The sequence below is a fragment of the Anoplopoma fimbria genome, chromosome 12 (assembly GCF_027596085.1).
Source record: "Anoplopoma fimbria isolate UVic2021 breed Golden Eagle Sablefish chromosome 12, Afim_UVic_2022, whole genome shotgun sequence".
NCBI classification, from domain to species: Eukaryota; Metazoa; Chordata; class Actinopteri; order Perciformes; family Anoplopomatidae; genus Anoplopoma; species Anoplopoma fimbria.
In genome coordinates, this window is record NC_072460.1 from 20,823,951 (window position 1) to 20,850,369 (window position 26,419).

The window sequence follows — 26,419 nt, forward strand, 5'->3', positions numbered from 1 at the left end:
GCAGTACACAACATGGAAACCTATTCGCAAGGTTTTTGTGAGTTTTACATGAACTTGAATAGGCCTAAATATTACAATATTATGTATAATATTAATCATATATATCATATATGATAATATATTTAATATAAGCTGATGTTACGAAGAGCCTTGACATAATGCCCAGGGGATAATGTCAGTGAGTTCACTTATCCCCAGACACTTATTCACAGACATTGGAGTTCATTTCTAAATCACATGAGGTCCTCTTCCAACACTCGTCCTGTCTGAATAGGGTTTAATACAGTCTGGTGCCCCATCAATTGTCTATAAAGACAGCGGTTTGCCCCTCTGTGCTGAGACATTAAAAACTAAAAGCCTCCTGTTCTTGTGGTTTATGTTTGACTTGGCATTGCTTTAGTATTTGTGACATTCGGGGAATGTTGATCAAACCAGGCAAGGATAAGACTTATGTCTTGTTCAAACTCAAACAGAGGCTGTCAAACAAGCCCCAGAGCCGTACCAGTGTATTTAGGCATGTGGACAACAGATTACTGTCTCTTACCATCACTGATTTATTTAGTCTGCCAGTTACCTCTTTTTAATCATACTTTAATCAAATTGATTCTAATGGTTGCACATGCACAGATGTTGTACGACTTAATTATTTTTGCAGCATTTTTTTCATTAACAGCCTAAATAGTAGTTAGATTATTAACTCAGACAGGTGAATGCCACATCAAGTCTTAAAACAATGATAAAACTATGCCAAATGTAGTATGAAACATCTAAGTTTATGAACAATTGCTGTATCCAGTGACTGTATTTGGTGAAAATTGCTCTGCTTTTGTGGATACTTTCAAAATAAACCAATTTGCAGAATAATAAGGCCCCCAATACACTGATTTAATCCCAACACAACACATCAAACAAACCACCCTGTTAAAAATACATAACCAACATGATACAACGAGCATGTTCCTCCCTTGGATGCTCACAAAACGTTTCCAATTAAGGTGTGGACCCTTAGAAAGTATCAGATCTCTGTAGGTGGATACAGAACCGGTGGAAAAAGGAGTTTGCAGGGCTTTAAGCATTCATGATTCAGTTAGGGCTTGATTTAATGAAAGAGTGTGCTGAGTGACTTGAAGGCACCTTCAGGGATTCTACACCTGGGATACGAGTGAGTCATTAAGAGCATGAGAAAACAACAGATCTAGAGAGATCTATTCATAGCAGGTTATCCACAAGTTTTCATTGTCAAAAAGAAGTGTTTATCCCTAAAACACATTGTATACTTACAACCTTTTTCATCTAGGCGCACCCACTCAATCATTTGATATTCTATTTCTTCCTTTCACAGACACCTATATCTGTATAAAACTGCATTGTATTCAGACAAAGCAAAGATTTCAACAGATTTTAAAATCTCACAAAATGTATGTAATCACACTCTTAATTTAACAAAAAAATTCTCAAACTGACTTCAAATTTAGGCTCTTTAAAAATAGTTGCAAACCAGTTTGAAGGGTACTCATTAGAGAATCATTTTCCACCCACCCATGACTGTTGAGGCTGATGATTAAACCCAAAGGTTTGAAAAAGCTCTGTCCTTTTCATGAGAATATGGGGATTGACATGTCAAAATCCTTAAATAAAAATGCAACGTTGGGCCTTAATTAGAATTACACTCCAGTATCTTTTAAATGTAGGAAAAAAAATAGTTTTTTCCCTTTTTTTAAAGTGAAAAAGCTCAAATCATATTGAAACTGTCATGTCGGGTTTTGAGTCCCTTTTCCATGGGCTGTTAGGCAAATAGGCAGCTGAGCCGGACAGACTGGAGGGCTCTCTCTCTCTCTCTCTCTCTCTGCACGAGTAATCTGCTGCTGGTGATTCTCCACAACGACTGATGATGGGCTGCAGCTTAGAGCTGGCAGCAAAGAAAGGGCCGCAGTGGCACAGAGAGTACTGGACATGTCGGTAGTGATTACACTCTGCTTCACAAAGGGTCAGGGATCAGGCTGAGCGTGTGCCGGCAGCTCCCCTGCGCCACACTGACTGTATTCCCAACACTGTACAATGCCCTCTCCTTGTGTTGCTCTGGGCTGGCTCTGCAGCCGCACTTTCACACTTTCAATACGGCTCAATACTTAGCATCGCCTCTACTGAATGCTGCTGTGTAGCACATACGAATACGTTCCTGAAGACAGGAGTCGGGATCTTAGTGCAAAGTCAGATTTCATGGAAGGAATTGAGACTTCTGCATTACCCAAACAGGTCTCTGTTTTATGAAAAAAGTTCCAGTAAATATTTACATTTCTGGAACATTGTAAGCCATCTTTATAGTCCAACAGAAGCTATCGGCCTCAGCTTCTTTATGATTATTGTTTGAACTAGCATTAGCTTAAGCAAGAGCTCTCTCCATTTTGAATTCAGAGTCATCAGGCTCTAAGCCTGTAAAAGTTCTTATTTTATTAATATATTTGGTTACCTAGTATTATTGCCATTATTGACTTCTAGAGTTATTTGATAGAACTACTGCACCATGAGGTGTTTTTGGACTGGAGGAACTTTTTCATAAATAAATACCCCCCATGTGAGCCAATGCAGAACCGAGTTGTTTCTTTATTCCTATATTGCTTGAAAAAGAAGGCTCAGAGATCTTTTTAGCGAACTGGCCCATCTCCCAGAAGGAGATGTGTGCAAGAAGCGCAAGCCGACTTGTGTTTCCAGCCATTTTCTATCTGTTTTTTGGCTACTGTCCACCACGTGTTGCAGCTTTATTGGTTAATAGGATTGCACACAAAAAATAGCTAATTTGATTAGCTACCAGGGCTGCACGATTATGGCGTGATTATCACAATTGTTTTGTATCAATATTGAGATCACGATTACTTGTCACGATCATCATTGATTTTAGGGACAAAGTATTCCACATTTAAATAAGCCGTGCATTGCTATAATTTCCATGTTGTGCTACATTCCTGCTAATGCACAAAACTTTTGCATCAAAACAAGACTGGTCCTTATTCACAGTGCATAGAAGCAAAATATCAATAAAATAATACCCTGCCAGGCCTGCCCTACAGTGCATTACTCAATCGTGTTGGATCTTTAATTGTGAGGAGACAAAAACGTGATCTGGTTAATATTCGATTCATGTCTCAGCCCTATAAGCTATTTCTTCATATTCAGCTCATTAAATCTGATTAGTGGTTTAAATCCCGGCATATAAGCAAAGTTTCTTTCAGAAACAAACAAACCATGCTTCTGTTAAATAATATCCGTCATCCATCGTAGCACCAACCTAAATAATTGGATTTCTTAAATTAATCGATTTGTTTCCATGGTGAGTTTACCTACTGGCTGTTGTTTAAAGGCGTCTCTGGATGGTTTCCCAAAATGAAATTCACACATTACATTACATTTACATTACATTACAGTCATTTAGCAGACGCTTTTATCCAAAGCGACTTACAATCAGTAGTATATTACATATCATTCACCCATTCACACACTGATGACAGGCTACCATGCAAGGTGCCACCATCAGACTCTAACTAACATGCATGCATTCAGTCCACACCGATGGCAAGCCTTCAGGAGCAACTTGGGGTTAAGTGTCTTGCCCAAGGACACATCGACTGCCGAGGCCGGGTATCGAACCACCGACCCTCTGATTGGAGAACTACCTTACTCTCCACTACGCCACAGCCGCCACACAGCGGGAACCTCTCTCACATCAGTCTGAACAAACTCTAGGACGCTCGAAAGAATGTTTGAAGAAAGACTCACCATCCTCTCGGGTCTTTTGGATAAACGCATCAACTCCACTTTCTCCATAGTTTCCCTCGGAGGCTACCGTGGAGACGTAGTTCCAGCGCATTTCTTTGACAATGTCCACCATGGCCTGGGCCTGGTAGGTGTCTGGGGGCACCACCCGTGAGAAGAAGTCGTAGCGGGTGTTATCACTCAGTTCCGGGGCTGTGGAGGCGTAGCTCACCTGAGGGATCTACGGGAGGGGAAGAAAGAGAGTGTGAGGGATGTGTTTACACTCTGTGAAATGTATAAATAAAATACTTTGTGTGAATGCATTACACGATCAGCAGGAACGGTTCCTTGCAGCTTCACCTACAAACGCATGAGTATAATATGACACCTAACATCTGCTGAACTTGCACCTTGGTTGTTATTCACCCTCCACAGTTGGTGTGCTGTTGCTTTAAATAGTCCTGATGATCACAGGCTTAGCTGTAGCTCAAATATACTGTCCTCACCAGTTGAGCAACACTAAGCTGTTAAGGAATTCACACTTGTCTCTAACAAAATGTGAGGTCTCTTCGGTGTTAAAGAACATAAAAGCACAAAATGCTCAGCCCTCGGAGCTTCATTAATACCCGGTGTTTTATTGTGTAATGTGAAAGGCTAGAAAACCATAAATAAATATGATTACATTATTGTGTTACCTGCAACAGTTAGAAATCAGTAAGGTTAACTGTTGAGGAATTACTTGATAAGATGGAAGATAAGGAAGTCAAGCTTATTAAAGTGCTTTGGAAAATCTTGATATAGTTATGATAGAAATTCTCATATTTTGATACATTTGTTTTAAAAAAAATACATAAATGAGATATGAAAACCGCTTTGGTGTAGATGGCAATTTTTGGAGTTCTGCTTGGAGGCGCCTTCTGAAAGGCACTGGAGACTTTTTCCCTTTTATACACCAAAAGAAGCACGTACATAGGTTTTTATAACTTTTTTTCATTGAGAGGAAACTGTTTCACTGGCCTTTCTCTTTCTTTTCCTGGTGTGTCAAAAAATAGACAGGGTTAGTGTTACTGTGACTTTCTTTTTTAGTATTGACTTATTCTGTCTCTCTTTCAAACACTCTTGATTTGAGTTTTATGTTGTGTCTGTAGAGTTTGAATTAAGTTTGATGATCAGCTAGGTAAAATCACTGTTGTCTGACTGGAGTGTGGTTCTTTGAGGAGAGCATATAAATTGTATTTTTGGTACATAAATGATCAATTATTATTATAATAATTGTCCAAATCCCTGTTGATTTTATTTATAATATTCATTCACTTTAAGCGCTTCACATAGCATCGCACCAGAAAAAAGGGGAGAAAAAAAGCATTTCCACTCCGGTGTCATGTTTCCATCACTGCCGATCGGAGCTAGAGCCGATAAAAAGTTGTGACTATCGCAGTCAGAGAGAATGAATGTAACCTTTTCCACTGAAGGCAAAACATTCAGATGTTAGTGGGTGTTAGTGGGTTTTTTGTTCAGTGGGAAAGTGCTTTTAGCTATCTATGTATGAAATCTGAATTTTTGCTTGCTCAAGTTATTTCACATTTATGGCTTTCATAGCTTCTGTGATTTTCCTATGGCTTCTGTGCTGCACAGTTTGGAAGCAAACTGCCCAGATCTTATGACCTTCAATAATGTGTTTCATGGTTTAACTTCAAATATCGACATACTTTTCAAACTGATGCTTTTTTTTTTTTGGCCTGATTCTCCAGGGTTGACGAATTCAGGCAGTAGATGGAGAAGGCTGAGTCGCAGCTGCTTTAAACCGGAATAGAGTTTGACTGCGTGTGAGTCAGTGGGTGGACATCTTTTAAGGTGCATGTCCAGCTCAGTATCATAGCAGAGTGTCCTTTCTACAGTAAAAACACAAAACACTGACGGTATACACAAACAAATGAACATAGTGTTATTTAGGAGTATTGTTTAGTTTTTGGAATCATCTGGACATTTCTCTAAAATGTAAAGTTAGCCACATCTAACTCCTTCCCATGCCATGTTTTTTCGTCCAAATTCTTTGAATACAACTTGAATTGCAGCAACAGGTTTCTTCAAAGAAAAATAAGGACTTTGCCTTTTCATCTCATGACTGACACTTGAATGAAATGTTGCTCATCCTTTCCAAATACTGTTTGTCATGGTACCTCAGCGATGCTCTGGGGATCTGGACTAATGCCGTCACCTTGGAGGATCCCGACTGAGATGGAGGGAGGTGTCGATGGATAGATAATCTGATTATGACACTGAAAAACACTTTAAAATTAATTAAAACACCTTTTTTAGGTCCTTTTTATAAATCTGAATTTGAAAATCTTATGGCAAAAATAAAAAAAAGGGTTACCTCACATCAAAGTAAACTTTACCCACCTACACTTTACTATACAGATATGTACTCCACTACAGCGGACAGACCGCTGTGGAAGTGATGCGGTTCCTTCCTCTCTGCCTCACTTCACACAGCGGAGGCCTTTGAAGCGGTCAGCTGTACTGATCCTGCTACTACTGAGCTCCCAGCTTGTCGCTGACGCCCTTTGTTAGGAGCACAGCTGTTCAAGCCGTACCCATGACCCACAGCTCCTAACAGCTTGTGTAGCTACACACAGGATCCTCTGGTTAAAGCCCGATGCACAACTTGCATTAAATGAATGTAAAAACACGTCCCCTTGAGTCTTTTTATAGTAAAATGTTAGAGTTGCTCTTCCGCACAGGCGTAGCTTCACATGAAGTGACTTGTGATGCGGCAAACATGCCATTGAAAAGCACCCTTGTTAGTTTGATTCTCTTTAAGAGAGGATAAAAGGCAGAAAAAGGGAATATCTTGTATGTGTGAGCCGATGGACCATTCGCATGTCAGCGTCCGGCACTGATGGCTCTCAGTGGTCCCAGGCCATCACACTGTGCCAGCATTTTTGCTTCGGTTGGCTTGTTTAGAGCTAGGATTGGTTGTGCAAATTGCCCTGCCTCATGAACTGTGAGCACCAAATGACATCCATGTTGGAGGCTGACATGCGTCATGCGCGTGTCCCTGTGGGACGCTTTTAGAGCCACGGACCTCAGCAGGGTCCATGGCATGTTTTTGCATCTGCACCCTGCGGACTGCCAGCAGTCAACACAACATGTTGATGTCACACCTGGTGGTGGCAGCAGACTGAGGCACACCTGACCCCAGAGTTTCCTCACTTTAATTCTGCCTCTACAGCGGTAAGCAGAACTTTTCTCCCTTTTACTTCACCGTTTCTCTCCCTCTTCTCACCAGTAAAAGTGTGAACCTGTTTTATTTATTTTTTCTCGCACTGCTTTGACGTCAGAGGGCGGGGATCTAGCAATCTGAAAATGTGTTGTGAGAAGGTGTTAATAATGTCTCATTTTAGACTATTTCAATTTTCTAAAGCACACAGCTGCACAGTGAAAATGATCAATTTACACCTTCAATTCGTCAGGGCTGGATGTGCTTATATTTAGTCATTTTTGCTAAATAATTAAAGTATGTTATACAAAGCATGAGGTGATAGCGCATGTATAGAAATGACTCCGGCATCTTTTTCCCATGGCATGACTGGAGCTTTCCTCCCACAGGGCCTTTTTAAAACACAGATAACGTATCATGAGGAATCCCTGCTGATAGACATGACTGCACCTGCTAGTTCTGCGCCTGTTATTGCTCTGTACCACAGTAGTTGTTCAAAAATCATTTCAAAAGAGCTGACAAAAGAACACTTTGTTTGAGGGTTCAACGTGTGCTGTAAAGTCAGTCCAGTTGTAGAACTCGAAGAATAATAAAGTATTAAGTAGTTTAATAGCTTAGTAATTGAACATTTTGTTTTAGAAAAATGTTTCGTCAGCAAAATCATCCAATACATGAGAACTAGCTAAGTAAATGTTTTTTTCCCCCTGATTTGAAATATAGCTCTCTCTCTCTCGCTCTCTCTCTCTCGCTCTCTCTCTCTTTTCTTGTGTTTTTAATTTTGCCGCTGTCATGTATTGCGGTGATGCAGCGACATGTCGAGTCCTATATCTGCCAAATAAGTGGGAGCTGCAGTGGAGCGGCCCTGTGTTGTATTTTTTTCACCTGAGGGATTTTTTTTCGCGCTCCTACAACAATCACACAATTTCAGCATACTGTCGACAAGCGGGACAGGCAGGGCTTATCATGTGTTTGTGTTGCAGAGATTTCCTGCTCACTGGACTACAACGATAGTCCTGAACAGTGTGCTTCCTTTAATAGAACGCAGTCACTTCTTAGCGCCCCCCCCCCCTCCCCTCTCTGATCCCCCTATAGAGAGAATCAAAAGAAACAGGGATTGGGAGGGAAAATATAAACACGTGATGTGTTGTTAAAAAGAGAATATGCCACATCCAGGCGAGGATAGAATATCTTGGCAGAGGTTTGACGAATGAGAGCTGGACTGTGCAGTGGAATGCAAGATGGCTGACTATACTCACAGCCAGACTCAGCGGTAATGATCTTGGTAGGTTGTTAAAAAAATGTTTCTTGTGGCTGTATTTTAGTGAATCTGTATGCACCCACCATCTGTTCAGGCTGAGCTGCCTGTCCTCTGATGTGAGCTCTTTGTGACCCCATCACTTCCTACAGAGTATACCAATTCACTGGTTCACCCCCCCAACTCAAGTTTATAGAACTTCTCAAATCTGCACTATCCATTTAATTGCTAATGGGCTTTGGAAATATGCTTAATTGCTGTGATGTGAGTCTCAAGCAGATTTTTGAAGCAGATTTGACGTTCAAATCGCTTGCTTTAAATAACTGTGCCTTTTTAAAAATTCAATGAGCTCATTTGGCGCTGCATCAATGCAGGAGTAATGATGCTCATTAGAACTGTACAGAAATATAGTACATCTGTACTGTTTGCCGGGGAAGAAAAAATCTAAAGCTTTAGTCAGGCTATGGAAATGTTCCAGTAAATACTTCCTGCAAATTTGTTAGCAGCAGTATATATATTTAATCTATTTTAAAAAAAAACTGAAAGAAAACGTTTTTCATGAACAGACTGTATTTCGATCAGGAGAGACTTCATTAAGAGTGAACCTATACATTTATTACACACAACAAAGTTAGAATTGTGGAGAGTCTTTGGCGATTAGAACCCAACGTTACAAAGTATTTTAGTGATTAGTATAGTATTTTTTATTTCATATTTAGGGCGGTAGCGATGCAATGGTTTCTACAGAAATATTCCCCCAGTCTAATGATTGGTGGTGATGATGAAAGTGTTAAGACAGATGCCTGAAGATATGGATGATGAGGTGAGGAGCTGGACCTCTGATGAGCCCAGCAGAAGGAACCTTGGGCACTGATATGATGAAGACTGGAGATGGTCGGGGAGGAGGAAGGTCACGTCCATTTGTACTTAAATGACAACTGACAACAGAAAAGAGAACAGTTTCTTATTGTATTGCTGTTTCAAAAATTATAAAACACATTCTAGTCCTAAATGTTCACTGTAAACGGCATATTTGCAGTGCTAGATTGGAAAGGTTGGCCAGCAAAGCGACAGAAACTAAGAGGAGCAGGGTTTAGCCAGTGGTCAGTTCCACCTGACTCCTTCAGCCTGTCTGGATCCTTGAGGGGAACCGGTACAAGCCACCCCAGTAATGGTGCTGTAGCTTCTAATTTACAGGATGCTTTTACTCCTGGTTTTCACATTCAGGTGGAGGCAAATGTAGTTACTATATTTGGTCCGCAGAGCCAAATGTCTGACACTCGGTGTAGACTTCCCCATTCAATTAAAAAGCAGCTGAATGTTACGCTGGATGTTATCCAAGGTGAAGCTTCCAGTCACTGAATCTCCACGGTGCAGATTTTCCATTCTCACCCAGTGATAAGTGGAACAATGCTCATCCTGGCATACTGATTGATCAAACCATTGTGTTGGAGAGAATTGTTATGTGCCTTCTTACTTTCAGCCACCTTAACAGTTTCATTGTTTGTGTCATTAAGACACTTTGTTTCTCTCAAGTAAAAAAATAAATAAATAAAGGTTGCTTTTCTCGACGTGCTGGCCTGACTGTGTGACTAACTCCAGAACCAATCTGCTGAGTCATAAAGTGCATTGAGGTCTTTCAACCCATTGTTACTGAGATCAATATGGTGAGACTAAAGTGAACAATGCAAGCTCCACACAGATGCTCGGGCCAAGGCTCTGACACCCCCCCTCTCTGCAAAGTATCATCAAGGCTTTCTTCATATTTTCCAACATTCCTTCCTCACCAGTCTCTTATATTATCTTTATAGATTACTGGAGAATTGTTTTTGGTTGGCTGTTTTGACTTTGACCTGCCACCTGTCCTTCTTGTAGTATGAAGCTCATCTCTAAAGGCCTCAACCCACCATCAGACGTGACTGAAAACGATACGAAAATGTGAGATACTGCAAATATTTAGCATTAAAACTATTCATACTGGCAGTCATGCAAATTTGAGCCAGTTGCAGCACTCCTACAGTTAAAGGTTTGAATAGAATTACGCAGGCAGAGGACCAGGATCCTATTAACCCAGGTAAATTGTCATATAACCTAAACTAATGTAAGCTAATTTATTCAGTTTCCTTTTGACAAAATGCTCCGAGTATTTGAGTTCCCTCCGGTAAACAGTAAGGCAGTGTATATGTCTGGGGCTTTTATTGTGAAAGGTAAGGAGGGAAAAAGTTGATCTTGTATGTGGTGCCTTTTAAAGTTGAAAGGAGTGATAAAGCTTACCATCTTGGTTCAGACTACGGAGCTTCTGTGTTATTGTACACTAGTGTACGTTTGGTATATTGAATATTGTTCCGCACAACGTGATTGGATGATGCCTGTATTTGAGTTACAAAAGCTCAGAAAGTAAATCTGGTCACAGAAAGAAAATAAGGTCTCTTTTTCACCGCTTGATATTTGCGTTCTGTGCCAACAACAATTAGAAAAAATCTATTGACTTGCATATGAATCGCCGGGACTCGACTTGGAACCATTGGGTCGATTACTGGTGGCTGGATAGCTATAACCAAGTTCGCCTTCTGGGTACTACCGAGGTGCACTTGAGCAAGACACCGGAACCATGTGTAACCATGTGTGACAACAAAAGTTGATTTAGAAACCGTCATCCCATTTTCACTGAACTCTGCTTTTCCAACAATACAGTAGAAGCCACTAACAGCATGTAAACCTCCCTCCATTTCTGTGCACACTGTAATATTGATAAAGTATTAATGTCACTCACTGACAGCAATCTGTAACATAATAATTGATCAATAACCATCTTTAGTACAAGCTGTAATCCCTGATTCTGGCAGGATTACATCTAGCAGTGACAGATTGTATCTCACTGCCCCGGACCAGTTCTATCATGGACATATAAAGGGCCAAGAGTAAAACTACTTTTAGATAGTCATTTCAATGTTCATGTTTACTAACTCTATTAACTAATGTGTTTATCCTCTTTCTAACAATTCATCCATTCTGCTCTGCCCATTACACTTCCTGTGTAAACCGCACTTTAACAGGGTTCAGGGCAACCGCGGTCCTGAAGGACTTGAGCAGAACAACATTTTTCACTGCGTCTCCAATTACAAATAATATATCAGATGATGTTGTGGTCTTATTATGCATGAACTTACACGACGCTTAGTAACATGATTAGATACATTTCATCCAGACCCAGAGTATACCACCAAATATCATAACGCACAGTACTACTGTTGGTAAATTGAAGTTCAATGCTCGCTGACGTGCAGAAGACAGAGATAGCTGTGTGCAGCATGATTCTCCTCTACTGAGCGCTCTAAGCTCTGTTATGCACAGCTCAGTTGGTTTTTAGACACGACGACTTGAACAGTTGTCACTTCTATAACCGAATGAGCGAGAGCGGCGCTCAAGTTCTGTTGTTTCACACCACATTCAAAAAAATGTATGTGAAGTAGATCAGGTGGTCCATCACAAACATGATGCCTGAATCGCTTGTTAGAGTCAAAGTAAAGCAGAGAGCAGTTACTGAATTTATAAGGTAATATAAGCGCATTTGTTTGTGTTTCTTTGTCCAGTTGACAGTCAGACGTATATTCAAAGCAGATTTGATGGAGCTCAGGGCTGAGGACGGCTGCTTTATTCCAAAAGATTTGACTGGATAAGCTTGAAATCAATAAAATCATTATTAAAGTTACCAATTGCTGTGCCACTTTTGAAAAAGGGGTCCTTCTTAATTTGGAGACACTTAAAAAAAAACATTAATAAATGATTTATTGAACATAATAATTTTATCACTAACACTTTACAGACTGCAAGAGGATAAACTCAACGTACAAGAACGATTCATAAGGTCGTAGTTTACGCTTCCAACGACAAAAGCCACACAAATAGTGGCGTTTGTCTTGGGTACGTGGAAAAAAAGACATTGTCATGTTTGAGGAGGCAGTCTAGTTACAGCTACTGGATATTTTTCATTGAGGATTATCTTTTGGGTTTATGTATAGGACGCAAGAGAGCAAGAGACGGAGCGTGAAAGCAGGTGTCTCACAGCAATAACAATATCAAATCGAGAGCGCAAATCACTAATTTGTGCTCTCAAATTAGTGATTCGAGAGCACAAATCACACAGCTGAAGCGAGCCTCCACTATTGTTCCCTTCTGTTGGCAGGTTTAGTTGGCTAGCAGCACGACATTAACAGCGTTGATGCCTCGACTTTAGTGTTCTTAATAAAATTCAATTCTTTATGGATTCGGGAAACTCTAAAGCCCCAGACAGACAGAAAGTGTGAGACATTACTGTCAACAAATGCATTTATTGTTCTCAATGGGATGGAGGCAAAGCAGAGACATTAAGAGCTGTGTAGAAACACTTTGGCATCCCTCCCAGTGAGAACCCACTGACAACTCTACCAAATCTTGACTGTGGATGTTTAGTGTGCATGGAAGTATGTGTCTATGAGAGTTAAGCTACGTCCAAAATCACTCAGTGTTTGCTGCTTAGTGCACTCTATTTACCCGCTGCAATTTCTCCCCAAGTTCAAAAATTATTAAAAGTAATAAAAGTTTTTTAGTTTTGTTTTTTTTAAAATCAATCGAACAAGCCAATCTTAGTGGCAGCAGCATTCTGTATTCATAAATGTTCCAAGAAACGCTCAACATAATGTGATACACATCAACGACTCCCGGCTTCCCGCTCCTCACACAGCCCTTGGCAGGCATGTTGTGTAGATACATAAGTGTGACATTCATATTTACAGGGTACTGGAAATGGCAGATGTTTCTATGTTTCTGTATATTAAATACGGGACTTCCATAATTCTTCTGCCAAGCTGAAGTCTGACCATGTCATAAAAGCACAGACAAATAAAAGTTAGGTAGAAAACAAATTTTTCACATCCTGTTTTCAATTTCTGCTTAAAATAATGTTTTTTTCTCTGTGCTTTTATTGCTCTTATCACTAGGCTACTCCATGTTTTCCTAGTCCTCACTGACTGTAGAGTAGGTACTCTACTTAATGACGTTAGCAAGTTAAAGCTTTATTTTACACCGGAAAAGGACTCTAAAGGAAATTTGTCCTGTGGTTCATTTGTCGGCTACAGTAAACCACGGCCAAGAATATTAGGCTCACAATTTCAATTATTGCGAACAAAAATAAAGTGGCAGCTCACATGTCCTCTTGAGTGCGTGACTCAGTGTGTGACGTCTGCCGTGTCACCGTTGCTCCTGCAGTCATATATCGAACTGCAGCAAATGAGCCTCAGAGGTACATTTTAAAAGTGCCTTTTAATTTTCTCACATGAAATTAAATGGTAAATGGAGTGCACTTATACAGCACTTTTCTACCTTAATGGACAAAGGGCTTTACAATTTGCTTCTCATTCATTCATTCACACCACACATTTGCCCATCGGGAGCAAATTGGGGTTCAGTGACTCGCTTAAGGGCACTTGGACGTGTGGACAAGAGGAGCCACGGGTCTGGCAACCCAGCCAATTACAGTTGCCAGCCATTCAAATAGTCTGAAGAACTCTAGGTTGCTAAAATTTCCAGATTAATTATTGTATTTGTTGATAGGGAAAACCAATCTAAATAAGTGAATTAACCTTTGATGGGCCCTTTATTTTTATGGAGAACAACACATTTTCACGTTTGAGGGTTGGAGCTTAATTGATTAATTGGGTGATGTGTAAACTTCCACCTTATTGTCCACAGTGATTATCAGCAGTTTCACTCATTAGTTTGCATTCTGACACCAAACATCCTCAGGCCGCTTCCTCCTCACTGTTCCAAGACCTGATTTACAAGTTTCTGCAGCTGTGAAAGCCCTGGATGTGATATGATGTACACAACCAGTCTACACAACTGCTTCTGTCATTGTTTGTATATTCAATTGTATACACACACGCACACACACTAAACACAGTGCAATACAGTAGCCAGCAGCCATTTCTGCATTGTTCGAGTTTGCATAAATCTTTGTATCTCTGGAAAAAGAGAACAGACAGGCAACACTAGATTAAATGTTGTTGTTTTTTTCCCCCATTTTTGCCGGGGTGGGCTGTTCCATTTCATTTTAAACCTTTTGTCACAAATAGGTAGCTCATTTTTCATACTTTGCCTCAGCAAAAGCAAAACAAAACAAAATGTTGCGCCTGAATTAAATATTAGATGTGCCCTGGCACTTATTGTTCATCCCCTATTCCCAGAGCCACTCTCTGCTGCTCCTACACACGGTTGTTTTCCTATTTGTTAAGCTGTGGCAATCATTAATTTGGACAGTGGCAACTGTGATTAATTATCTCATTACAAATTGAATTATCACTTGCGTTCAACATGCAAATGATCTCAACTAAAGGTTGAGAATGTTGTGAGATTTGAACTAAATGACACTTGTGATAAATGAATCACTGCATCAACAATAATGTACTTGTTTACCACAAAATTTGAAAGGAAGTTGCAAAAAAAAAAAAAAAAAAAAGGTGCAATTAATGGTCACGTTTAATTAGCTTTAGAACTCCAGCATTAGCTTTAGAACTCCAGCATTAAAAAACACACAAAAAGGTTAAATATTTGCTCAAATGTTGACATAAGAAGCCTTTGTTTGTTTTAAATGATAGTTTTATCAAGTACACAGCTATGAAAAGCCAGACTCTTGAATGAGTATTCTGGGACATTAAAAAAAGATGATTAATAAAAGTGAAGTATAATGGAATGTCTGAATGTGTCTGCAGTTAACACAATGAAAATCTCTTTTGTATTCGACGTCCTGAACTGGCCCTCTCCGCCGGCAACAGCCATGTTCTACTGCATCGGTTCAAAATACATCAATGAAGGGAAAAAGGGGAAATTCTCTGCAGTGCCTTGGGATATGAATGGATTTAATATTTCCGGTGGAATATTCGGAATAGTCTTGCACGCTATGTCAGATTAATTTATTCATCGATCTAGGCCAATCTTAAAAGTGTCTTAAACATCACAAGGTCAGTGGTCCCAACCCCATCTACAGTATATTGGGCTGCCCGTTGTTTCTACATAAGCATCATAAATTCTTGTGGAATTTTACATTAAATTTATTGCAATGCTTCACACCAATGAGCACTGCCAGTTTTGTTTGATAGAGCCATGCCAGAAGCAGCGATGGGTTGAGCCAATGACGCTGCAGCAATGGCTGTTTTTTTATTTTCGCCCCCTCTAGGCCTTTTCACAACTTCTTTGTATAATTACATGCCTGATTCATTCTTCTGTGTCACTGATTTATGACCTAAAAGAAATCCAGCCCAAGCCAGTTCATTAAAGTTTTTGCATTTGGGGCTCCGGTTTGCTGGCAGTTGCATATAATCCTCAGCAGCAGGCACAAACACGTGTTGACAGACAGCAGTGTTATCGGTAGAACTGGTGATAACGGGCCGAGGGGATGGAGCTAATTAAAAATAATGAGTTCACATCAAATCACATTTTCCTGAACATACACCCTAACCTGATGGGAAATATCATGTTTGGAAAAGAGAAAGAAAATGTGTCTCCTACACATTCAAATAGGCTCATTTACGGTATTGTATTTCCATGCGGCTTATTTAACCAGTTTCATTTCCTCCTGCATATGACTGTGAAAGTTATTCTAACTTATAACATTTCTGAGTTTGAAAGGTAGCAGGATATATACTTTGTAACACAGTGGGACTGTATGAAAAAATGAAATATAACAGCAGCCTTAATAGCCAGTTTTATTATATCTGGATCCATCCGGTGAAGAAAAAGTTTTAACAGAGTGAAAAAAGGGATATTTGTTGATTCAGTTTTTTGGTTAGAGGCAACCATTGGTAGCAAATAACAAGAGTTGAATTTCAAATACATTTTTTTTTGCTGGAGCTGCACAGGATGTCGTTAGTTTTATAGAAGCCAATGTATTGTGTATTGTATAATTAGAATGGGAGAGTGACTACAATGGCTGGAAAACAGTGGAGCAATCTGATTATGAGTGTGGTTACTAAAATAACCGATGATCGCTTTATAAAGAAGAACATCTTTCAGCCGTGCTGGTTCTAGGGATGACACCGTCAGTCTGTTGGTCCGTCCATCTGCGTCTTGGTCGGTTGGACCACCACTTTAGTCTATTTACTGAAACGTCTCTACAGCTATCGGAAGGACTCTCGTAAGATTTGGCACAGGTATCCATGTTATCAAGGGCATAAATGCTAATGACTTTGTGGATCCCATGACATTTTCTCTGGCGCCACCAGCAGCAGAACTAACTTTGGTGATCCTCTGACTTTTCATCTTGGGCATCATCAGCTGAAAGTTCATAGTGTCCAGTAGTGTGGTTTCTAATTTAATACTAGAAATGCACCAATTGAATCTTTCTTGTGTCTGACCTGCGGATTCCTATTTGTGCAGATTTATTTCACCACGGTCCCACAAAAATAATTTCAACCATTCGTATTCAGTGTAAAGTGTCAAATATTCTAAATCTGTGGTGCTTTTTTGCATTAGACAAATACAAGTTGTTAGGAAATAAAATATAGTTTTTTTGATTTAAAAGTTCCTCTCTAATATAAATTTTATATTGCTATGAAAACATCACCTGCATTACGTTGAACACATCATGAAAGTGTTATAATTCATCTCGTTTTACGTATGCGCAAACGTGTAAATGTGCAGCAACAGACTGAATATCTGTATAATCAATGACTTTCCATCAGCTTGAGATGTGCTTTGTGTTTATTGCTAATTAGCAAATATTAGCATGCTAAAATACCAGCCTTAAATGGTGTAAACCTTGTTGGCAAGAGCTAATTGCTAAATATAGCCTCACAGAGCATGGCTGCAGAATGACTCAAAAATCCCTTATGCAAAAAAATAAAAATCTAAAAAGGTTTTAATGTTTAACAGCCTATTTGTAGAACCTGAAATGTTCTAACTGTGGTGTCCCCTAGTAGTGGTTTGAAAATACACTGTGGCAGACAGCTGCCAAATACAGTACACGATGATACCATCTGTTAATAGGAAAGCATGGACTCCATGAATAATTCAGAATTCCGCCTTGTATGTAGAGAAGTGACACCATTCATCTAATCTAGAATTGATAAAGACATCAGCATCTAAAGCGACTGGGAATTTAGATAAGTTTTCCATGCATGTGGACCACAGGGGCCACTTCCAAAATATATATATATATATCAGCTTTATTTGAGGGTGTGTCACACAACTCACTTTCACTCCTTCCTCCTTTCTTTCACCATTATTTATTCTGCTTCAGGGAACAAGTCAGGCAAGACGAGTAAAAGGCAGATGAGAGGGAGCGAGAGATTGTGTTAACTTTTCTGCTTTAGCATGAAAGATGAGATGTCAATTAATGATGACTGCCTCTAAGGAGACATTTTATTCAGTTTATATTTAGGTAAACTGCTATTGAACCTTTTAAAATTTGGAAACTCCCATGGCTCTTCAACGTATATTCAGCCACATGGAAGCATTTAAAACACAAAATAACACTAGTGCTACTTATACAGAAAATCTCCTTCTATGTGTGTGTGTGTGTGTATATATATATATTATTTTTTTTCATAATGAAGTGCTACACAATAATTAGCGATATTTTTTACCCGGTTCTTCTATTGTATTCTGTGCACAAACTGAACCAAAATGAACACGTTTGTTGTCATCAAATGAAGCTGTTCAGCCCTGGACTTTGCTGATTGATCCTCTATGAAGTGTTTCATATCATGGTATAAAATGGAACCTATATAAAGAAGTCAGCGTGGTAGCATGTTGTTTTTCCTCTACCATTATAACAGTTGCTCAAAATAACTGGCTCTACGCGCGGGTGTTAATCAGCATGTGAGCCAAATTATCTTGTAATTTCCTTTTCCTCATTTTTCATACATACTGTGGGATACTGTACAAGGCTAGGTGAGGCTATGTGGGTTAGTTATAGTAGACACACTCCAGTGCAATTACTGCTATAAAAATCTTCCATAGACGTAGAGCATTAAAACAAACCTTTTTAAAGTCTTTCAGCCGCATCTTAATTACAGTACGGATACAGTAAATCTGATTTCTGAAATGTTCCATCTCACCCCAACTTATTAGGCATGCACAAATTTCAGTAATAAACTTCTGTGAACTCCATCCCTGCCGTATGAATAGAAAGTATATATATTGGTTCAAATGTTTGTGTTTGTCTAAAGCATCATATTCTATTCATTAAGCTTCCCAACAGGCCAGTTTTTCAGGCCAGTTTTTCACCTTCATACCAGGGTAAACTTGTAAAATGTGTCAGTGATCCCATGGAGGAAAATGGATCTAGGAGGGGATAGAAGGCTCATTTCAGAGGGAGCATTAAAAACAAATGGAGGTCAGAGAAACCACTGGTGCCCAGCTGTGTGTTCACAAAGAAATTGAATCCAGGATGTAACTTGAAGATTTGTCCCAAGCCAACAAGGTAAACAAGTGTTGTCGTTGATGTGAAGAGCAGAAATTGGAGCTCAGTCCTATAAACCAACAAACCAGGCTCAAGTGATTCTTGATTAAACCGTATCAGCAGGGAAATGTAAACCCCAGCGGAAAGCCTTGAGAAAAGAAAACAGGATTGGGCTTTCACTTAATTATTGCCATCAGTGGAGCGCCAGCAGTGAAACAGCACGTAAGATATTTCTATCGTTTCCTGCCTTCATTTAAAACTATAATCACTCACCAAATAATTCTACCTGCAGGATTAGACCGTACTGAGGTCAGATGTAACGGATGACTGCACCATATTCTTGGTGTTGATCTTATCAAAGATTACTGTAGGCTACATGCCTTATGCTGCAACTTTTAAAATCTGTAAGGGTACAGATATAGTTTTGATCTATTTTAGTTCTGTAAATGTGGGAACACTTCACTCCAGGCAACTTCCTGCTCTTTAAACCATTTCATTAATTGTGTTTGCTTTGCGCTGCAGTAACTGAAAAGCTTTTGCTATTTGAGAGGTTTTTTTTTTAAAGATAGGCCATTTCTCTGATTGAATGTACAATCTAGACAATATTGGTCATGTGACTGTTTTGAATTTATCCCCATGGGAATTGTGACATGTTGAAACGTGGAACATATAAAAGGTATATGCACCACCTAAAAAGCTTCTGAACATAGTCATGAAGCTATATTTCTCGCGTAAAAAAAATGCATAGTGTTGTGCACTGTATGTCCTTTTCATGATCCTTACCTAAATGTCCAGGAAGGAGCCCAGACTCAGAGCCCAAAGCCATTCAACAATAGTGAGTGGCTATTAAATATTTATGATGTTATTCCACTTTTTCCCCCTTCCCCTTTCTACATATATAACAGCTCTCATGTGAGGTATGAAGTAGAGTTCCTTCAGAGAGACGCCAAACGGATGATTACAGTAAAATCTAAAGATTTCTGTTATTTGCCAAATATATGTAAAAAAAAGACTGTGTTTTTCATTATAAAGCCTCTCTTTTCACGTAGATTTAAAATTTCGATGACTCATAGCCACTTGTAGGTTGTATTCATTCAATCACACAATACAGCACTAGTTGTTGAAGACACACCTGGCCGAGAGCTGCACTCTCCTGAGAGCACTTCTCTAGTTCAAACTGTTTTAGAGAGGTGTTGATTCAACTTCATGATCATTCTGGAAGAAGCAGTTGGTGGTGCTGATTGTATTGCATTATACAGACAGGTGCTACTCACTCCCTCAAAGAGCAGAGGCTTCTTGGCCACATCTAGCAGTCCAACCATTACCTATAAATGGCCAATTCCTCAACGTTAGTGTCTCTGACGTTGGAGCTGCCTATTACAGCCACAGCCTTCTGCAGCTCTATTGGAGAACAAACCATTAACCTTGTGTTCATAAGATCACTCACTGCCTTTGGGTTTTCATATAGTCTCTTATCTCTGTAGATTTATTGTGGATTATGATGATTGCACATCACTGGTCTCGTAGAAACCCTTTTGAAAACATATAAAGACAGATTATCAATTCCATTCCTATGATGCAGAGAACAAAGCAAACCATCATCTCAACTGGAATGCAACTGGGACATTTCTTTCTGTTAGTCAGCATGTTATGGCGGGATGTTGGTTGCAACACTTCAAATTGCAATGGCTCCAGTCTGGAGCTATCCGAACATCATACAACAACCTTCATCATTTTTATTTATTTTTATGTCAAAACAGAGGGTGGTCTTTGGTGACCATCTCTTTTCCAGCTCTGCTGCTTGTTGATAATATAATCATTACACTAACCAATCCCATAATCTGATTTAATTATTTTAACCTTTTAGATACTCCCTAGATATCCTATTAGTCAGCACTGAGCAGGCCTCAAACATATATAATCTTAATGGGAAGCTCTGAATCCTTTAAAAATGTCGATGAAATGTTAACGTCTTCAATACCACGTCTTGTGCAGATTTGTGTTAGGAAAAACGATTAGATGCTATTTTCGAAACTGACTATTTGATATGTATGTAAATTCATATATATTTATTACAGTTATTTATTGTTATATATCCTGTTCATTTGAGACATTTTCATTACACTCATTATTACACTCATTATTAAACAATGTCTTATCAAAAGCAATTTTTTATAGCAAAAGATAAAATATTCAGCATCTGAAAAACAGGAACAAGGCTATTTTAAATGATAAAGCATTAAAAAAAATCATGTTTACTTGCCTATATTCGTATGTCCCCAGTGTTCTCTTGACTTGCAATGTACTCAGTATACATAATAGTACATGTAAGAATTACAGTAACTTTTATGATTGCTACAAATTATGTTTTCAGAATAAAACCAACCCGAACCCTATCTGCTTTTTTGGCTGCACTAAAGAAATCTGGTGCATTTGTTATTATTGCCATTAGAGTAGTGCTCTGCATAAAGCAAACTCTGATAATGTAAGTTAAGAATGGCTCTGCAAAGAAGTAAAATTCCTAAATTGTAAAAAAAATAATTTGATAATTTACAATAATTCAACAATATACATATGAAAAAAATCCTCTATTTTAAGCCTCCTATTCATGTGCAAAATGGCCCATATTTAATAAATCAACAAAGACTGTATCTAACACACTCCCAGGGCTTCAGACAAAGAACCATTGACCAGTGGCTGGTGTTATAGACCAATAGATACAATTATGTTCACCCAAAATATTTTTAAGACGTTGTTCCATCTATTTAATGTAGCTTTCAAACTTTAACAAAACCTTTCCTACTCTGATGTGATTAATTCCGTGCATTGACAAAGTGCCTTAAATCAGGTGTATCAGATGCAAGTATCAAGCACCATGCATTTTTCTTCACACTCTCTTCTGTAACATGCAAATCCCAACAAATGATGTATCTTCTCACAGATGGACTACTCACCCCTCCAGGGCTTTCCAATTCAGGGAAAACTGCCTAGCTCAGCAAAAAGCAGCAGAGATATGGCTGTAAATAAGAAAGTGATGCAGAAACAGGGAGGAGGGATGAGTGCTGATGGGCAAGCACAACCTTCTCCTTACAAGACAGTTCATTAAACACCTTTCACAGCCACCGTGGCACTATGCCTGGAATGAAAAGCACGATATAAGCTCATGCAGGTCAAAGGGTCAGCCTACTATCGAAGTCCGCTGATAAATGCTGAGACAGGAGCTGGGAGTGAAGAGCCACACAAGAAGCAGCCCGAGGGTTATCAAAGTCGCAGAACGCATTACATTTATCTAGAGAACATTTTATCGACACTGGCAAACATCTGGTCGTCCACCTCGTTCTGTCCCGCACATCTTGTCGCTGTACATTTAACCTTTAGGAAAGTAAAGAATAAAAACGATACTGTGAGGTGTTGATTGTCCATCTGAGCCAAATGTGTGGCACTTGGCTATGCCATTGGTCTATGCCACTGAGATAAGTTGGCTTTGTCCTATTTTTCCAGAGCAGTCAGATATAAAACGTTACGTAAATGTGAAAACTGTTAGAGATAATTAAATTCTGCCTGAAACCAACACACAAGAAACAAAAATAAAGAGGGTCATCTGTCTTATGGGCTTCTCACAGCATTTGTCATGACGCAGTAATTAAATGACTTCTTCCTAATGAGAATACACGTGGCTATAATTTTCTAGTGTAGCAAATGTAGCCTTATAGATAAGCAGCCTGCACGTTTTGATGGACTTTTTGTGGGGCATAGCACTGACTGAGAGGCAAATTAATGACCTCCCTGGAGAGTAGGGCTGGTGCATGGGGAGGCTTATAAATAGAGCGATGGTATGATGGAAATTCTGTGATATCTGTGTGTGACTTGCAACTGATTGTAGGCGACCCACTAAGTAAGACCGGGGAAAAAGTCATTTTGGGATGTAGAAGGTATACGGTATTGTTTCTTAGAGTGAGTCACAACCATAGACTGTATGTAAGAAGTGGACGTAGTCATCGTGAGGTCACCCAGTGGTTTGTGGACTGCCGTTATGAAGCCCGTCGCCATCTTGGATTATGGCCGTGGGCTTGGATCGGCTCCAGCTCTCCCGCGACCCTGACCAGGCCTGAACAGCGGTTACTGATAATGGATGAATGGATGTTTGAACTTATCGCCCGCTTGCAACCAAGTATGGCAAACTCATTAGCTCAGAGAATATTTTGCCCTCTTTGATAAAATTCTTTATTAATTTAAATTATGTAAAATCCTGAGAACAAAATGCCAAAGCTGAGTAAATGTCACAGTACAAAGCAGACAGAAAGAAGCTCGGGGAGCTGTTGTGATTAACGAGCGCTAGCATGTCTCAACTGGCTAGTGTGATTAGTCGTTAGCTCATCAGCTACAATAGTTTACCATTTAGCCTTGCGAGTAGTCACCACGTCTCTAAACTTCCAGAACCAAATGTTCCGGAAAGACTGGATGAATCATTTTGCTGTTCAACTCTGATCTGTTGTCAGTAGAAACTGCATTTATAACCGTGTGTAGACTCACACAAAGCTGCAATGTGTTGGATAGGCAATTCATCTTTGTTGTAGTACATCAGGCATATTTTGATGACATCCTTCACATCACAGACAGGAATAGTCCCCACTCCATTTCACAGAACCCAAATCAAGGCAATCTTAGCCTAGAATGAGGCCCTTACTCTTGTGACAAATCAATATACTTGAGGGTGGAGGACAGAGACAAGGGGACTAGCAGTTAATAGGAAAGTGTCTCCTTAAGTACCTCTGTACCCTGTGTGCACAAGAGTACTAAAGTGGTCTCTGAAGAAAAGTTATCACATCAACTTTTCTGTTCTTTATTTGGCGGGTTACGGCTCGGGAACTTTTACTGATATCCTCCAGCCTTCATTACATCTGTAAGTCTCAGAAACTGAAAGTTCTGCCTGCAGAGGGTGGAAACAATGGATACAAAGTGAGTGTAGGCTTTGCTTTTTTGTTATATAAAAGTGTTAATTCTTACCTCTTGGGTCATTTCATTAGCATTGCAATTTGTGTCACTAATATCCATTTTGGCGGGACTTATGCTGCAAAAAAAAGGGTTATGCTGCATTCACATGGACACATCAGATATCATTTTAGTGAACGAAAGCAGGATGGTAAAATGAGGTTAGGCCGGCAGATAATACCCACAAAGGTAGAACGCATTTCCATCCAGACTTAGAATATTTGAACTTTTTGCTATTCCCCCCAGCTGTATTTAGTTATTTAAAATAAATGGCACAATAGAAACAAGTCAAGTTAGAGGAAGAGTCTGGGATTGATAGGAAACAGGTGTTGATGTAATATATTGGTGTCAGATAGCGAGGTGGGATTGTCTTTCAGGTGTATTTTCTTTATTATTCAGTGACTATTTTTAGCTGCGTAACAAGCATGCCTTAGCAAGAGTTACTTTTTGAGTCCAACAAGCAGAAACAAGCCGGGGACCGTTGAGCTCTGGAGCATGTCACAGGCTTTGTCAGCAGTTGGGGGTGCTCGTTACCCTGCAAACTTCCACCTTTTGTAGCATTAGTCAGGTTGACACAGTTTGGAAATCATCCAAATATACCAAAGAGATTTGTGCAAAGTTCCTTGCAATCGATCTACGGCTCACAAATCACGTATTGTGTGGGGACAGCGTAGTGTCTTTACCTGAAGTGGAATATCTGGAGGGGAAAAAATCTCTAATTAAATCCCTTTTCACTTTGATTAAACTGTGTTCTGTCTGATATTTACCTGCCTGGTATTGGAATGGATCTAAGCTTGCATGAAGCACTTGCAAGTCATTAAACATGACCTTTTTCTTCAAACCAAAATCAATCACCTCAAAGTCATAGCCTTGCGTTATCAATACTCATGCTGCGTTCCATTTACCTCAGAAATCGGAATTAGGAGCTGGGAATGACGTCACACCCGAGTGGACTGTGTTTATTATTAGCAATACCAGTTGATAGCAACACATTACGGCAATATTTTGCACGTATAAACACTGCAGCAACATGTTCACAGATAAGAGATGGACAGGACTGTATAAATGACTGATTTAATGAGACACAAGTAACACAGAAGTGCTAATTAACTGCATATTACTACAACTTTTTCATTGTTAATGCGTGTAGCAGCCATCTTGGATTTTGAGGTCGGAGTTGGTCGGGTACGTCTGACATTCTGAGTCGGAAATCCGACTTCAGGCGGCATTCCGGTTTAAATTTCCCGTTAGGAACTCAGAAATGAAATACAACATTAAACCAAATGAAATGTGCCACAAACAATAGGAGGCTTTGCTAATCTAAGGATCCTTAGCTCTTTACCAAAGAGTTATATAAGTCATGTCTTTCATCGTTCTGCTGTAGTTGGTCCACTTGTGATCAGTGAGCGCAAAAGACTTGATGCACAGATTGTCATCCCATAGTGGGATCTCTATCAATGATAATATGTTGTTCAAAGCATTTTCTAGGGTACATGTGGGCAGCCTAAGAATACAAAACCCCCAAAGCATATCCTTTTTGGTAAAAGATATAGATAATTATGTGGTGTGGGACCCACATTTGTTAATCTCCCATGAAATATGAAGAGGTAGGCTGTCATCTATTATTTTTAAAAGCAGGGTAATTATCTCTGAATGTTGTCATGAAAGGCCAATGCAATCATTGTATTTGGATTACTTTTGCTTTTGACACGTTTCCATCAGCAAAACAGAAAATCAGCAAGAACCTATAATCCTGCCAGTCTTTCATAACTTGTTGATCCTTAATGGAAGAGACCTTTGTGTGAACCTCCGAACATTTCCCTCTCCTATTCATTCCACACAACTGCTCTTCAGATTGTAATATCCCTTGATATGGTAATTGGCCATTGGTAAACATTATTTATCATGCAGCTGCATTCGGGAAATTACAATTTGAACAAATCCTTCTCTTAAAAATCTCTTTTCATCGTGCGGCCTCGTTTGTGGAGAAACAGCCCCTGAGCTAAAACCGCAGTTTAAAAGGGCCCACTGCAGCTATAAGGACTGAGGACAACGAAGACTGATTCCTGTCTTTACTTATGTCCCTAAGACATAAGACAAATGACCTTTTTAAGGCACTGTTCCCCCTTCTATCTGTCTGTTTTGGCTGATATCGCTTACAGCTTGTTCCTGTGTTGAAAAAAAAACGTGAGCTACATGACTGGTAAAAAGGCTCTCGTGGCAGCTTCACAAGCATGTTCATTTTCTTCTTTCATTTGGTAAGAATGAATATAGATGGACACATTATAGGAATACTTATATAACTCTCTTGTATAATCATAGATGATGAAACCTAGCAGAATTGAGAAAGTTTCCATATAGGAAATATATGACCTAGTTCCAAACTGATAGTGTCACAACAAATCGAGTGAAATTTGAAAGGAAAAGTGTATTTTTGTCTTAACAGAAATCTGGCTTTATGATTACATAACTAGTATTCGAGTCTTTGTGTCACAGCATAATGTCTGATTCATGCCTGTTGATTGCGGGCCAAGTAGTCCAACTCTGAAGGAAGTGACTGGTCACCTATTATATTCACACAGCAGTACTTTCACTTGCTAAAAGGATATTTACACCAGACATGTCTGAGCTATGATTTTTAGTCGTCTATATAACATTTGTATAATAGAAAAAATGACTTCTCTTTTCACCAAGCAGCTGTTTTTACCAGATGTGTAATGTATAGTGCTTAGCTGTTTTGCATCTATTAAAGACTTCAACG

General features: G+C 39.4%; 1 protein-coding gene across 1 annotated transcript in view; it reads right to left on the bottom strand.

Moving 5' to 3' along the window:
• Positions 1-26,419, bottom strand: part of LOC129099500 (metabotropic glutamate receptor 4-like) — a 120,334-nt gene that overhangs the window by 52,590 nt on the left and 41,325 nt on the right. Inside the window, exon 2 of the mRNA XM_054608754.1 lies at positions 3,775-3,991. Within this exon, the coding sequence (XP_054464729.1) occupies positions 3,775-3,991 (217 nt within the window). The remainder of the gene's footprint in view (positions 1-3,774; positions 3,992-26,419) is intronic.